A 16,002-nucleotide genomic window follows, 5' to 3' on the forward strand; every position below is an offset into this window, starting at 1 on the left:
TCCTCCTATTCTCTGCATGATCGTAGCATCCGCGAGAGTATAGTTTCGATACAGGTGAAAGTAACAGATCGAAAATTATTACCTCACATAATCACCGAGAGGTGTAACTAATTTAAGCATTGTTTCTCCATTCGCTAGTGCTCCGGCGACCGGCTGAGATTTCTATACGGTAAACGTTCATCGATTTTTACATTATTAAATATAGAGAAGGATTAAACAACAGAATCAAGGACTCACCTCATCCACTTCTGACGACGGCTCCTCGTAATCGGATTCCGTGTCCTTGAAAACGAAGATGCAATCCGATGGCTCCAACTGACGACTATTACCGAACTGTGTTTGCCTGTCCGACAATTGCTTCGGCGATTCTGCTTCCACCATGGCCATACTTTTTATCACGTACCTTTGCTTTATACTACGACTGCCACGTGCAATGATTTCTCTCTGCAATTATCAAATAAATAAAATTTATTTTCTGGTAATATATATATAATCATTGATTTTTATAACTTACATTTGATACGATATATTCTTCGAAATAAACTAAAATTACTGATAATAATAATATACTAGTGGAATATATTTCATAAATATGACAATGCTCCTACAATGATTTTTGTTTTAATTTTTTACGTTCTTATTGAAAAAAGAGAATTGCAAGAGGTGTTTCTCGATAGACGCGCCATTATTCAAATTCCAAGCTGTCCTCTCATTGCATCTATTCCTGTACCTATGCACGTGCGTAAGAGGTTGAAGACCCAATTGCGACCAGGCGACTGATAAACGGTATCTTCCCCGAATGTATTTTCATTCATCATCGAAAGCGCGAGCATTTAAATCGCGATACTTCATTGATCCGGATGCACGTGACACGGCCACATGGCCAGGTACTTATGCCTTCATTTATAGACACGAGCAAGCCCACGGTCTTAAACAAATACGGCGGCGGGAACGGTATGGATCAAATTATCGTTTGCGTCACGGCAATGTACCGTGCACGTGCGACGCGTTATCTGTTTCCATACACAAGGTGTCCAAATATTCATAGCGCAACCGGCAAGAATAAACTCGATGATTCTCTAAAAGAAAATAAAACGCAAATAAAAAATTCAATTTTCCTATACGAGGCTTTATGTTTTTGTTGGAACACTTGTTTAACAAGTAGTGAAACACGCGTGTGCTGTTTGATAGTCTGGACATGGTTTACTGTATCTACTTGCTCCTGTACGGAAAATAACTCAAATTTATATTGATAAATATTTAATATACACTGATGTAACTATTCGTAGATTTAGATTTTTAATGTTGATTTTTCTATGTACCCATTCAATATAAATGTGTACATTAAATGTATTTATTGAACGACTGGATTTTTCGAGGCAATTTAAAGGTTAAGTTCAACTTTTCCCAGAATCAGTGCCATACGAAAAAATGTGTGCCCTATATTGTTGACTTAATTTTTCACTGTCTTTCTCGTTGTACCGTGAGACACCCTGTATATAAACGTCAACACAGACTTATATGTAGCCGTGTGCCGACGTTGTTTCCCTCGAACATGCACGTTTGTAGGTTAGGTGATCCGGCTCGATTAAAAAATATTTACAAACGAAATGTTCCACTACGAGAACGATAGCAACGATTGCGTCTTGTACGCGCCTGCATTCGCTAGATTCAAATCGTAGAATCTATCATATCTGACAGAAAAATAGAAAAAAGTATTACAGATGCGCGATGAGGTTAGGAAGGTAACGTGGTTTTAGCGGGATATTATTAGAAATAGTCACTGAAAGATAGGTGAATGTAAACTTACAAATGAAATTCTTGATACTCTCGCTTGTAATTTTAACAGCCACGGTAACCACATTGAATAACAAAATACACACCGGACACTATACACTTTCTTATCACCAAACGTGCAATGACAACAACCCGCAAATCTAAATGGTGCTGTCATCCAACGGCAGCGATTCGAACTAGTTAGTGCGATTGTAGCTCAAGTTTACGCGCGCATTTTGAATTTGTATACTACGCCCTTCTTCAACGTTAACGTTAACCCATAGATTGCATATTTCAAATAAATCTTACAATCAGCGTGGTAGGAACAATAATAAGATTAGATATTATAAATAAAAATACATTCCTATATTTTTCTAGTAGCACCGATACATGCAGTTGGATATTAAAAATAGAAAATTGCGAAATCTGTGTAACTCGCCAAATTACTTCAAGTTTCCATTTTTATGGTCCCATCTTGTTCCGCCGGGGCGAATGCCGTTCCTAATTTCAAAACAACATCCCCTTTGCCATTGCTGTCGAATTTACAGTCCCTCAACGAAACTTCTGATATACCATCTAACAATTCTGAGCCACCGAATCTGCTTCTCGTCCCGTGCAAATACTTTTGCGTCTCCAATCGTAACGCGTACTCTTTGAACTGACCTAAGACGCAATTACTCGCCGCCAGTTTCGCATTGTCATACAGCTGAATAAACAACATGAAAATATAATAAAATATCTAATTGCTTAAAAAAAAAAAAAATTAGGACGATGCCACACCTGTACACCCTCAGCACAATTTTTAAAATTGCAATTGTCCATGTACACATCTGCGTTACTGTAAATGACTACGGCCGTGCCGAGGCCGTCCAGAACGGAATTCTCGATGATCAGTTTCGCGTTTGGCAAAACGACCACACCTAATTTGACTATACTTTCACTCAACGCGATTATTCGACAATTAACTATTCTCGTGGTTCCAGCACGGATTATCACAACAGCTCTGAGATCTCCTGCGTCTATGGTAATACCTTCTAAGAGTACCTAAAAAAAAATACAATTCAGAAATGAAAAGGGCTTACCATTGGATGGGAACGATTGGATAAGATGGTGTACTTCGTTGCCGGAGAAGTCGAGCAAAGACGGCGCGGTCTCGATGTCTTTAACGGAAAGAACCGTGCGCTCTACGTTACTAATACCCCTAATCGTGCCTCCTTCTTCTAAATTCCCGGCGCTTTTGATGTAATGAGTTCCTTCTCCGATTGCGATTATGTCTCCTGAATCGCAGACCTGCAAAGTCTCTTGCAAAGACCCAGATATTCTAAACAAAAGATAACTTGATGAAACGTGAAGGAATACAACGCCCACAGAGTTCGAGAGAGAGAAACATACTTAAAATATAATTCTGCAGGTATAGAGGCTTGGGTTTTGCTTATAGCTTTCATCATTTCCTCCAGAGTGCCACCCAGCCATACAAAGTACCCTTCGGTGCTCCTTTCTTTGCTCTCTTTTCTCTGGAGCTTCTGATTATTCAAAGAATCCGTTCTATTCTTCACAAGAATCTCTCTCATAGCAGGATTCTCAAGGACCTCCATCTCTGTCTTGATTTGCTGCAGCCTGAAGTGAAGCTTCATCAATTGACATGCCGTTCCCCCATCTACTTCTTCCTGGGTCTCTTCATCTTCAGAAATGGTGTCCTCCAGCCTCGCTATCCTCTGTTGAATCTCTCTGCCCTCTCGTATTAAAGTTCTAATTACATCGCTCGTGTCTTTGCTGACAGTGCCTCTCTTCATGTCGAAGAACAATCTAATTCTAGTCTCTAGATGCACAGACACCCAATCAGTATTGTCGTCATCGTCTATGTCCCATGGCATCCATAAATAATTATAAAAGAATCTTAGTTGATCGATGCAGTTCACTGTGCCCACCATGTCCAACACGTTAGTATTCTCTTGTTTATGAGTCGGATAAAGTTCTACAAGCGGCACATCGTATTTGTCTGGCAGATGAATTTCATCTTGAACAGCAATAATCTTAACCAGTGCCGACAGTTCGGTGAAATCAACTTGCTCCACTTCAACCACTACTATGGTGGGATAATGGACTTGAAAATCTTCACATACCAGACGAGGTATCTTCCACAATGCTCGCCAACCAACAGGCTCTAATACGAGCTCTACATGATAGGACCATTCCGATTTAATTTGAGAGGCAGGTACGTTCTCACCTCTGCTGGATAATATCTCGGTTAGTTCAACCAGCCTTTCTTGAAGACTCTTGTCAAAAGTGTATATCTCCATTGATACACGCGACCTACGAAGTCGGAAAATTAATTTCTGATATTCTGAATGCATATATGAATTATTTTAAGAATCCTGAGTTACTTACCTTTTGGTCCCGAATTCGATCTACTAAGTAGAATTTTTGCACGAACAATTGTGTAAATGTGACGATTTAATCGGAGAATAAAATACGTTCGGTTGTTGTGTGATTTAATGCTATTTTACAACATTTACCAATAAATGTAGCTCCAAGACTAAATTCTTGCAAGCACCACAGTTAAACGGCTACAAAAAAATTTGAACTACGCCAGCGAGCTCTCTGATTGGTCTTCCCTATTTCGATTCTCGTTTCCAACAATTATTGACCTATCGTATCGATATGGTTATTATAGGTGTGACAGATAATCATTAGAGTCGCGTAAATAAACAGTGCCTTATTTTCATTATCAAATAGGATCATGTCCGGTGAAGTAATAGGTTTGTTTATGTGATTTTTCAACGAATTAAGATAATTGTTTTTCACAAACTTTTCGTATGCTGTCAGTTGACAGCTGTGCAAATAAACATACAATAACAAAAAAATAAACAATTTTGTAGACAGTTGCCTTTTTACCAGCGAGGACGAAAATACGGAACAGAGTTCGAAAAATGTGGAGGACAGGCTTTTCGATGAGATTATTGGTTATATCGAGGATATTTTGTTAGAAGACGAATTTCATGGTATTCAAAAAAAGTTTTTGGAAGAATATTGGGACATTTTTGAGCCAATCGAAGAAAACAAATTAATTTACACGCACATCTTCAATGAATATGTTAGTATCTTAAAATATCAAATTACTTTTTCATATTTATTTCTTGTACATTAACATTTTCATTTTTATAGAACAAAGCTGTGGAAACTTACATTGTTAATTACCTGCAAAAAGCAATACCACATTTTAACATAGAAACATTCCTGCAACTCTTAAAGTAAGCATTAGAACTACATTATAGTGCACATAAGAGTTATAATTAATAAAAGAATCCTTGTCTGTTGCAGAAATAAACAAAATGAATTGGAGGGTGAAGTTTTCGAAGTACTATCAACATTCACTGATTTTATGGCCTTCAAAGAAATGTTCCTTGATTACAGAGCTGTAAGTATTACAAAATACAACATAAAAATTAATAGTAATGACAAACACTTTCAGGTGAAGGAAGGTAAAGTCGAAGATCTCAGCTCTGGAATATCCGTTACGTGTCTACAAACAAATGCGAGAAATAATCATTTGCTAAGATAAATATGCAATCTTTACTATAGGAACAAATTATGAAATATTTATTATGTTCGTCCTGTAACGTTGAGCTGTAACTCTTATAAGACAATACAATTTATTATGTTTACAATTGTTTTATTCGTGTAAATTATGGCAGTACAAAAAATATATACACCGCATCGACAATGCTTCGAGCCTGATATTCGAAGTACTCTGTCCAAAATATAATCGCGGGAAACACACACAGTCTTTTGTGTCAACACATAAGTATCTCCATTTGTACAAGTTTACTGTTGGTCTCGTTTGGCATACGATAAGGAAGCGTTCCAGCAAAACTCGTTAACGCGCGAGCCTGTTCTCGAAGATCGAGAAGCTGTTGCTTCCTCGCTTCTTCATCCCCTGGTTCACCGGCTCGTAATTTTTGATACTGACGATAGAGTATCGTCATAGTTGCTAGAAGAACATCTGCTAACGTGCCGGCTACCTCTGGCGACACGCGTCGCAGGGCATTCACTCTTTCATCGACTTCTTTTATGTGTAGAGGTAACAATTTAGATTCCGCGATGGTCTGCAATCAGCCAAAAAATTTCCACTGTATTCCCATAGTATACGAAGTTAGTGTAAACATGAAAAACTTCACGTATCTTACCCTAAGTGCACTCTGATACTGTTCATTGTGAAACTGATCGAAGAATACCATCAGATGCTTCAAAGTATGAAATGCGGAGACCAATTCAGATGGTGCTTGCACTTCAATGCCTTGATACCTGCCAAAAAAAATGTACTATGAATCACTGAGTAAAATTTATAGTATGAGGTCAGCGAAAAAGTTCGTGCCTGATTTCTTGTGTTTTAATGCGAAATCGGGCATGAACTTTTGCACTGACCTAATATTTTCCGTTCTTCGAATATTACCTTGTGCCTATGTCATTAGCAGTGACTTGTAATCGAGATCGCAGCGCAGAGGACCTTTGACTAACCACTTGTGCCAAAAGTGTGCACAATAAACTAAGAACCTTCTCGTGATTACTAGCGAGATCGTACATCGTTACAGCATCTTCCAAAAGACCTTTTCTGTACAATGTGTCCGCGCTTATGTTTATCACATCTTGCGTGTTGATTTGGAATTGATCTAGAAGTCCTGGCACCCAACGGTCTTTGTCTATCTTTCCAACTAATTGAGTCCTATTGCCAGGTGAGGCGTCGACTACCATTTCTGCCGCTGATGCAGCGAACATGTTGCGGTCGTGTGGGTCCCTCATGTTTCTAGAAAATACGAATGACGAAGTCAGATTACAAGCCTTCAAACTTGCACGTTCGTTTTGGATACAAACCTTAACAAGAATAAATAGTGTAGACATTCTTTCGGATCCGTGGAATCGAATCTCTTAATATAAAGTAATATCAGTCTAGCAAAGTTCAATCTCTTTGCAGGCGGTTTATCGGCAGGATCAACGCTTAGCAGAGGGGCTAACACGCTCTGACTAACTCCCAGCAAGTTGTGCTCATGCATAGCAGCCGCTAAATGCACCGCATGCGGCAGATGCCTTGCTTCTGCACCTCTCGCTAGAAATTCTATCGCAGCCTCGAATTGACCAGTCAGAAACAGCATTGAGAAATACACGAACGGTTGCTCGTGCGCGTGGTAATAGGATTCCCCATAATTCTCTGATATCGTAGTTTGCAAGTAATCCAAGGTTAATTTATTTTCAGCGTCTGGCTGATCCCTGACTTGACACAATTTCAGCCACAGATAATCGTCTGCCGTGCAAATCACGTCGGAATGCAAGTCGTCAGGCTCGCAAGGAACCAGTGCGCAGTACGCTACTTTTTTATACGGATCGGTAACCGATCGAACATGTTTCCTATAGTGCAGTTTCAAATTTGATTCCGCATAACTACTGGGATATCTTTCCGGGTCGTTGCACGTTTCTTCCAAAGCGACTTTGAACTCTGGAAATTCTGTGTTGCACTGGCTTAGGCATTGTAGTGCAGCTTTGTAGTCGCCAACTCTCATGCAATAATAAACCAAAGGCCAGAGAGGTTTGCCTTCTACCATAACATCTTCTAGATCTCTTAGATTCTGTACTTTAACGCTTACGAAACTTTTTACTAGTGGCACAGTGCCTGGAATGCCACCTCTCTTGGCCTGTGCCAAATTCTCGCTAATCACCGAAGTTATAAAATCTCGGTATCTATTCTCCAAATATTTTCTGGCTTGCAGTACAATTTTTTTCTCGACAATAGCTGTACTTCTGGATTTAATTTGATCCTCTCTGGGAATCGGTGGAATCTCCACCATATACTTCACCATTTTCCAAAGGTCTACAATCTTTTTATCGTCGAATGATTCTGCAGCCTTGCAGAATGCATTGAACAGGCTTGGTCTAGTTATTCCTCTAAGCACATGATCATTGTAATTCTGTAGTTCCTTGACATAAGCAACTTCCACGTTCGATAAGCCACTGACCATGGATCCAGCTAGCTTAGTCCGCTGAGGGGTACCTCGTAGATCTACCAGCTCCCCGGATGGAGCTGTCATAGCATTAATTATCTCAAATCGCATTTGCTTCCATTCACCCAGCATGTGCTCCATTTGCTGAACTCTGGTGAGCTCGAATGTCTACAATAGAAATAGATTAGCTAGATGTCTTACATTTAAACATACAATTCGAAATATAATTAAAATTCTTACGTCTTTATGAACTTGCTCAATGATTGACAAAATAGCATTCTCCTTTTCATTTCTAAGGTGACTGACTATGTCAGTGTCCGCAATAGGATCTAAAGGTTCGAAGGTACGTCTGGCACTAAGCGAACTTAACTTTTGCGATATCTGAGGTAAATCAACGCCTCGTGATCCGAGCAAAAGGTGCCTGAAATTACAAAGAAATTATACGTTATAACTGTTACACAGTAAACCGTTGTACCTATACCAGAAACATTTCTAATTATAACGATGTTTTCGCGCCAGAAGGTGCTTTAGGTTATGTTGTACTAAAAAGAATGATCATATATTAGTGAGTAAAATTCTCGTTGTAAACGCAGATCTTGACAGGAATACACAAGTACTGTTGCGGTATCTTATAAACTATAAAATTTAAAGTATTCTTACGCCTGAACTTGATTGTCCTGGGTGCCGGTCTGCGTGACTCGAGACCAGAGTTCGTTCGAAGCTTCTAGTATTTGTCGAAGGTTTCTTTCGACCTGAGGTAGTTCCTCCGTACCTTCGACAGCAGCGGATAATTGTTCCGCTGATCTTAACAATTCACTGAAGCCAGGATCGCCTGACACTCGCGAAGAATCCGCATTCAACATATCGATGTGTCCAAACATGTCCAAATGTCCACAAAATCAGAAATCGCGGGACGAAAGACGAAACGAAACTGCTGGAAACTGAAACTGCAGATGAAGTTTAACATTCAGTGCTGCCAACGTTGAGTCTCAATTTTCTTTGTGGTTGGTTCAGGTTGGTTGTTGTGGGTTGTTGTGGGGTTGTTGTCAGCAGTTGTCAGTTGTTGTTTTTCACTTGAAGTTACTCAAGTTACTTGAAGTTACTATATATAAAAATTGACAGTCGACGAGGTACAGGTGCACAAGGGTCCGAGGTTATTCAAGTCCTTTTTGTGTACATCGGTTCAATAAATTCAGAAAAACGGAGATGTGTATTCTTTTATTAAGACAGATTCTAGAAGGAATGGTTCGCTAACATTTAAATAATTAATACTAATTCGATTACCCGAATGTCCGAGTGTGTCCATGACCAATATTTCCCTGTGTAGCTCTACTGGCAGTACCCCAATTTTACGAACACGATGACAACCACGAGATCCCTTTGTCTGATCTTTATTTCTTAAGCGAAAGCTGTATAATGACAGAGGTAAACCTTGTATATTATCCATGTAGTCTGCGTTCATCGCGATTGACCGATCGCTTATCGAAATGATCGCTTGTGATTAATCATGGAGAAACGAAACATCTCCAACAAGGAGGACCGTCAGGTCCTTCAGCATTATGTTGCCAAACAAAACACTATTCTGGCCCGTATATCCGGGGAATGCGATACAAATGTCAATACATTGCGTCTTGGCATGCTCGCGGAGTCGGTCGAGGATCTGGGAGACAGTCTTCTCAGAGTACGAGTTACAGACACAACAGGATCAGAGGTTTGGCGCGGCACAGAATGGCGATGCCACAGGTTCGATTTAATCCCTGTGTCAACGGAAGTATGGAAGTTTCTGCCAGCGGTAACTGTGCCCGAAGAAAGGGTTCGTTTGGCTAATCACAAACAACTGTGCAAAGAACTGATGAGTCTAATGATAGAAAGTACGGTTTGGTACTGTCCCGATCCTCAAGGATACAACACATATCTGGCTGTAATCAAATACATCGGACCTGTGCCACAACTTGGTCCAGGACATTACTTTGGTCTCGATTTATTGGTAATTTTGTGCAGTATCATTGTTGTTTCATAACATGGTACTTCCCTTATCTCTGTGCTGTTCTAGAGTCTATGTTATAAGACAGCAACAGTACTTTATAAAATGTATATTCTTGAATGACTTGTAATAATAAAAATAGTATGTTCAATATTTTCTACCATATACATAAGCTGGTCTAACTATTATATGCCGTTTGTAGGAAGGAAAAGAATCGTCCAAGACAGCTTTGCTAAGCAAAGAGTACTTTGTATGTACTCATTCGGAAGGAAGGTTCGCCACATTGAGCCACATTTTCCCATTGAAGCCCGAGGGTCCCACTGGCCTTGGAAATGCAGATAAAAGTATAGAAATTAATATTTTATTGTTTTGTTTTTTTGGAAATTCAAACTATTAATATTCTGTATGTTACAGATCCTTTTCTGAAAACAAACATAGGAAACAATCACACGAACGATAAGAAAAAATCTGTGCTGGACTCTGCACCATCTGTTCTTTTGGAGAGGTTCACTACTTATGACGATAACAAAAACAATAACAGAGACCAACGATCTATGTCAAAGGAATACCTTCAGTCAACGAAATCATTGTCACTTGAGAACGATAGTAATGTAACTAAAAACACAAATGTCCATTCGTACACGCAATCTGGTAATAAGAAAAACGTGAAAATAAATTCTCAGCTTGGCTTCTCTTGGTTAACAGTATACTTTGCTAGCTTTGCTAGGAATCCAACATAGTCTGCTTGTCTTCACTCGTTGCATGTTAGTAGAAGGGAGTTAAGAATAACCAAGACGGTTAAAAATAGCCAGAATCTTAGCTTGTCTCGGTAGTGCCGGCAAGTCTCTCAGAACTGAAAATCTATTATAATTTTATTGTAAAATGGCTGCAACATTGCAAAACATTCCTGTCTTTGTGTTAGAGCACAAATGGAGTAGTGACATAGAATCGAACGTGTACAGTGACATAGAAGGAACATTCGAACGTTATAGTCCGATAGAACATAGTAAGGAGAAGCAGACATTCACGTAAATACGATCATGCTTCCGCATTTCGTGTTTATGTAGCTTATTGCATCGTTTCGCACAGCTTTTTACACGCTTTCTGTTGCAATGATTTTCACTGAATTATTCTATCTTTTTCTGTTAATGGTTATGCATTTTAATTTATAATTTTGTTACAGGCAGCACTCCAGAAAAAAATGAAAATAAAAAGTTCGGACGAATGGAAAACTCAGATTTAATCGTTGGTTCCAATGTAAAAGTGCTTCTGGACTCCGATGTGCACTATGGTGTCATTCGTTGGATCGGAACGCCATCCGGTATCACTCCTGGTAAATTAATGGCAGCTGTAGAACTGGTACGTTCAGTTATCAGAAGCTTTATAACGGGACATTAAACTTAAATTTTCAAATGCATTCGATTATCTCGTATTTAGGATAATAGTCATCCTTCTGGAACTGATGGAACATATAAAGACGTTAGATATTTCCATTGTCGGCCTTACAGGGCCGTATTCAAAGATCTCGATCAATGCTCTCGTTACGATGCAATGGTTGTGAGTACATTGATTGAAAATACTTCTATTCGATAGCCGCTTTTTGAAATTGAATAATTATATTATCGCAGGCGAAAAGCGACGACCCAGTGTCTCCAATAAACATGAACAATTTTGGAAATATGGAGAGTTCTGTGATAATTGGAATGGTGCGACCGATCTCCGTTGAAGGAAATCTGGAAAGCATTTGTGGGAAGTACAGAGGAATTCAAGGCCATCACAATTCCTGTTACTTGGACGCCACCCTTTTCAGCATGTTTACATTCACTAGTGTTTTTGATAATCTTCTATTTAGGTAATCAACTTGTTTGATCGAATTTACTCTCACGTACAGCTGCATCATGAATTCGATGTTCTAGGCCGCCCAATGAAAAAGACTGTCCGCAATACGAGGAGGTACAAAGAGTATTGCGCGAGGAAATAGTAAATCCACTCAGAAAAAACGTGTTTGTTAGAGCGGATCACGTGATGAAACTTCGGACGTTGCTCGAAAAACTTTCGTCGGTATCTGGATTAACCAGCGAGGAAAAAGGTATCGACAGGATATTTAAATAATACAGGCATCTCAAACGTTTAGTTTAATTATTCTGAATTTCTTCAGATCCTGAGGAATTTTTAACATCTCTGGTCGCCCAAATTTTAAACGCCGAGCCGTTTCTCAAATTAAGTTCCGGCCAGGACGCGTACCATTATCAACTGTTCGTCGAAAAAGACGACCATTTGAACCTACCGACGGTACAACAATTACTAGAACAAAGTTTCCTAACAAGCAACATTCGGTTGAAAGAAGTGCCGTCCTGTCTTATCATTCAAATGCCTCGATTCGGAAAATCGTTTAAAATGTACCAAAAAATCCAACCGACGCTCTTGCTGGATGTAACAGACATAATCGAGGATTGTAAATATCATCAAAATACTTATACAGTAGAACCTCGATTATCGAGAATTATGCAATAAATTGTGTAGCATATGGACTATTCAAACATCAGAGGTCCGGATAATCGATGTTCTACTGTACATATATCGTTACAATTAATTGTTCTTAGTGTATTCGTATTTAATGATCCATTTGTAGCTCCCAGACAGTGCACAGTTTGTGGCAAACTAGCAGAATTCGAATGCAAGGAATGCTATGGGCAGTGCGGCGTTGGACTGGAGAGTATTGCTTTTTGTATGCAATGTTTGGACAAGGTAAATCGATCAATTCTTTTTTCGGTTCTGTAAAAGGTTGAAGTAAATTTGGAATGATCCATCGTAGGTGCACCGGCACGAACGACGGACGAATCATGAGCCGAAGAAGCTTGTAGTGCCAATGGAATTTGCTATTCTGCAAGAGCATTGTCCTGTTCCAAGATTGTACCTGGAATTGTCTGCAGTAGTCTGCATCGAAACGTCTCATTACGTTTGCTTTGTAAAGTGTGGTTCTGGGTCGGAAGCGCCGTGGTGTTTCTTCGATTCTATGGCTGACAGGAAAGGTATTTCACTATGATTTTGTATAAATCTTGATCAAGCATTACCTTCGGGATGCCTGCTTAATTATATAATTATCCTCAGGAGAACAAAATGGCTACAACATACCTGAGATGGTTCCGTGCCCAGACTTCCCTTATTGGCTGAGCGAAGAAGGCGGGAACTACTTGACTGAGTTAACGGACGATCGTCACTTACCTGGGCACGCGAAACGACTCTTGTGCGACGCCTATATGTGCATGTATCAGTCCCCAGACGTTATGATGTACAAATAAGTTGAGTTGCCTAGTAACTTAGGTAAGTTAGGCTTTAAGTTATTACCCAACGAATTCAAGCATTACATTTGTGCTCGTTAATTACACGACTAAAAACATATATTTATATCTTTCGAGTCAAATATATTGTTTCTTTACATATTGTATGATAAAACGATGTCTACTGATGCAATGTCTGTAGGGATCTTAAGTCTGTGTCTGCACAAAAACCGATGCGACATTTATTTGTAAAAAATAACGAAAGACATGGATGGTGTAAACGTGAATTATATTTATTCATAAACTTTATTAAAATGACGATGGATAAATGTGTAGTTCTAAAGGAACTAAGATTACTAGTACGTTATAGAAATTATCGGAAAAATTACTGTTTTAAATCGAAACCTAACAATCTAAGTCGAGCATAGTGCTGATTCTCTTTAAGTTCACAAGACATATGTATACATGTATATATTCATCAATGACGTAAAATTAAGGTTTCATTCTACATGGAAATCCGAGGAAACTCTACTATCATATTATTAGAAAATTCATCTACCACACCATTTATAAAGTCTTTTCTTTTTTCTTTTTGTTTATTTAATCTATCAAACTGCATAGAAATTTCTACGATATTTGAAAAGATAAATATTTGTTTATAAATACAGAATATCTCGTGTACACTTTTTTAAAGTTACACATCAAACACAGAAACGCATAGTTTCATACTGAATGTCATCAATATTTCAAAAACATGTGACGATACATTTACAGTAAATAGTGTTAACAATTTGCAAATTTGTTTTTCTAACATAAACGTATAATGACTAGGATTCAGAAGTTAATGCTGCACTTTTAGAACTATGCTCCTGTTGCTCTATCTGTTCGTTTTTATTGTTATTCCTGTTGCTAATCAAATAGTGTGCATAAAATCAGAGCAACTTAGTACAACATCAATCTATAAATCCGTTAATCTCCGATACTCTTCTTTTTAACAAGGAGCAAGATTTTCGTCAATACTTTAAATCTTTGATTAACGTTCAGCTAATTTGTACAGTTAAGTATATTAATCATCTGCAGAAAAAAATTATAAAAAAATTGTTCCGAACTAGTTCATTTGTTTGATTCTTCGTGACTATAATTAACTGTTAACAGCATGAGAGAAACTAGAGGACAATACAATGAATTTTTCTATTAGGGATCACGAGTCTGAAACCAAACCATCACTGCAAAGAAAAATATGTAAACTAATTGTAGCATTGTACATAATAAGAATTCTATGTAATAGACCATATTGAATATTCACCCATGCCTTTGTACGGCAGAATTAATAAAACTGATGGGGATAAAGTTTGTAAGTATATGCTTTATAAATTTAGTATCTATCTTCGTCTTCGTCCATGGCAAAATCACTGCCAACTCCAGAATCTAGTACGTAGAGGGGACTATAGATATAACAGAAAACAAAAAAAGAATAGAAAATCAATATTAAAAAGTGTAGTCAAAAAGAAATGAATCTATGAGATAGGTATTACTTACTTTATTGCTCTGCATGTGAAAAACACAATGCGCTTCATTTTCTTATTGTAGAAGAAATAATTAAAAGACCACAAGCATCCATCTTCTCCAAATGGATCGGATACAAAGTCTGGATTGTAACTAAAATAGTTTCATACTTTTAATTTAGCTAGTAACTTTCCCATGCGGGTTACTATACAATTTATAGTTTTTACCTATAAATATCACATTCGTTTAATGATATCTCATCATCGATGGCCGCCCAAAGCGCCGTCCTAAGTGTGCGATAATGATCGCCCGCAGTCGCGCTCAAATTACTGTCTACCGCGTTCATCACCCATGTCAAGCTTGGTTCCTTGCTAAACTCGTGACTCTTAGCATCAGAGAAATCATAATCTGGATGAAAAGCTGAATTCAAAGTGGCAATCAAATAGAACAACGTTTTTCTACTGATTGTGTCGCATAGTGGGCCATCTTCATCACCGGAAACGCTACGACTATAGAAAACATAAGAAAAAAATGTATAGGTATTATCGCAGGATATCAGGATCTATATCGAGATTTCATTAGAATGGTATTTTATCCTCAGTTTTCAATTTGACCACCGATTGTTAATACCTAAAATACCTTTGAGCAGGTGACGTTCCCAAAGATGTTTGAGGTGGTGATAAAGCTTGAAGATCGTGCGGAGTAAATCCTTGTTCTGCATTGAAACGTTTATACAGTTGTTTGTCATTCCCAGCCATTTTGCAAGAGTAGCTCTCTATTCTGAAAATTGATGGAACCGTAAACATTGAGCATCGGTTATACAACGTATCGAATGAATGAGAAGTTTGATCGACCTACCGGCCTATTATTTTGCTGTCTCCGGTCTTGATGGACAAGGCACTGTTGATCGCTTCGAAGCGTGTACTCTCCAACAGCTTCATGTTGTCGTCTTGTCAATGGTTCTCTCTCTCTCTCTTACAATGTATAAAACCAGCGTCCCTGTACTGGATACCCTTGATGCATCTCCTAGCGAACCGCTTCTTATGTCATTAACACTCCGTTACATCGGGGTTTGACGACCGGTTGGTATGTTATTCTGGCAGAAATCTTGACCTCGTTTCTCAGTCGCAACGGCCAAGGCGTTCAATAGAATCGAAACGTTAGAAAACTTCTTTGACATCGAAGACTTATCGAGTCCTTGTACATCCTTCTTATGTGTATGAAAATTCCTTTCCTCTTTGAGTGCACAAACTTAATGGTAGACGTGATGATTTTTCCCGCGTCGCCGAGCTTGTACATCACAGATCCCCAATGAGATAAATCAAGACGGAATTTACGTCCGTGAGATACCCGATTTTCGGCAATCGGTCGGTTTTTTGTCGGTCAGTCTCAGCCGTGACGGAGTCCTCGGTTGGCTTCTCGCGCCGCTGTTGCGAGTGACGTGACCAGCTGAGAAGAGAAG

General features: G+C 38.8%; 6 protein-coding genes across 9 annotated transcripts in view; 2 read left to right on the forward strand and 4 right to left on the reverse strand.

The window, feature by feature from the left end:
* LOC143214179 (pseudouridylate synthase RPUSD2) overlaps positions 1–2,997 on the reverse strand; it is a 209,194-nt gene extending 206,197 nt beyond the window's left edge. The window contains exons 1-2 of one of the 3 annotated variants that reach the window (XM_076434904.1): positions 2,859–2,997; positions 238–444 (exon numbers count right to left, since the gene is read on the reverse strand). In XM_076434904.1, the coding sequence (XP_076291019.1) occupies positions 238–444; positions 2,859–2,861 (210 nt within the window). In that variant the 5' untranslated portion in view covers positions 2,862–2,997. Of the gene's footprint in view, positions 1–237; positions 445–514; positions 1,020–1,810; positions 1,962–2,858 lie in introns of those variants that run through there. The other 2 variants (XM_076434903.1, XM_076434906.1) reach the window with 2 other exon arrangements.
* On the reverse strand, positions 2,362–4,661 carry LOC143214183 (protein nessun dorma-like). Its single transcript, XM_076434913.1, has 4 exons — positions 4,165–4,661; positions 3,169–4,089; positions 2,893–3,097; positions 2,362–2,820 (listed from the first exon to the last, which is right to left on the reverse strand). The coding sequence occupies exons 2-4, from the start codon at positions 4,074–4,076 to the stop codon at positions 2,524–2,526; spliced, it is 1,410 nt and encodes a 469-aa protein (XP_076291028.1). The 5' UTR covers positions 4,077–4,089; positions 4,165–4,661; the 3' UTR covers positions 2,362–2,523.
* LOC143214188 (ADP-ribosylation factor-like protein 2-binding protein) lies at positions 4,379–5,444 on the forward strand. Its single transcript, XM_076434923.1, has 5 exons — positions 4,379–4,535; positions 4,656–4,870; positions 4,942–5,027; positions 5,098–5,194; positions 5,249–5,444. The coding sequence occupies exons 1-5, from the start codon at positions 4,517–4,519 to the stop codon at positions 5,336–5,338; spliced, it is 507 nt and encodes a 168-aa protein (XP_076291038.1). The 5' UTR covers positions 4,379–4,516; the 3' UTR covers positions 5,339–5,444.
* Positions 5,445–5,570: 126 nt separating this feature from the next.
* Positions 5,571–9,145, reverse strand: LOC143214174 (nuclear pore complex protein Nup93). Its single transcript, XM_076434890.1, has 6 exons — positions 8,430–9,145; positions 8,010–8,190; positions 6,649–7,937; positions 6,230–6,580; positions 5,964–6,081; positions 5,571–5,882 (listed from the first exon to the last, which is right to left on the reverse strand). Exons 1-6 carry the CDS (start codon positions 8,648–8,650, stop codon positions 5,571–5,573), a joined length of 2,472 nt encoding a protein of 823 aa, XP_076291005.1. The 5' UTR covers positions 8,651–9,145.
* On the forward strand, positions 8,787–13,271 carry Cyld (ubiquitin carboxyl-terminal hydrolase CYLD). The gene is made up of 12 exons (XM_076434891.1): positions 8,787–9,014; positions 9,097–9,756; positions 9,956–10,097; positions 10,168–10,404; positions 10,937–11,112; positions 11,191–11,310; positions 11,382–11,605; positions 11,670–11,842; positions 11,912–12,208; positions 12,386–12,501; positions 12,569–12,785; positions 12,865–13,271. The coding sequence occupies exons 2-12, from the start codon at positions 9,277–9,279 to the stop codon at positions 13,053–13,055; spliced, it is 2,373 nt and encodes a 790-aa protein (XP_076291006.1). The 5' UTR covers positions 8,787–9,014; positions 9,097–9,276; the 3' UTR covers positions 13,056–13,271.
* Positions 13,272–13,306: 35 nt separating this feature from the next.
* On the reverse strand, positions 13,307–15,542 carry Maf1 (repressor of RNA polymerase III transcription Maf1). 2 transcript variants are annotated; one of them, XM_076434917.1, is made up of 5 exons: positions 15,399–15,542; positions 15,180–15,320; positions 14,768–15,049; positions 14,574–14,693; positions 13,307–14,479 (listed from the first exon to the last, which is right to left on the reverse strand). In XM_076434917.1, the coding sequence occupies exons 1-5, from the start codon at positions 15,479–15,481 to the stop codon at positions 14,410–14,412; spliced, it is 696 nt and encodes a 231-aa protein (XP_076291032.1). In that variant the 5' UTR covers positions 15,482–15,542; the 3' UTR covers positions 13,307–14,409. The 2 variants fall into 2 exon arrangements, with proteins under 2 accessions (XP_076291032.1, XP_076291031.1); XM_076434916.1 differs by having other exon boundaries at positions 15,171–15,320.
* Between the last annotated feature and the right edge of the window lie 460 nt (positions 15,543–16,002).

This window comes from Lasioglossum baleicum, chromosome 12 (assembly GCF_051020765.1).
Source record: "Lasioglossum baleicum chromosome 12, iyLasBale1, whole genome shotgun sequence".
Classification (NCBI taxonomy): Eukaryota; Metazoa; Arthropoda; class Insecta; order Hymenoptera; family Halictidae; genus Lasioglossum; species Lasioglossum baleicum.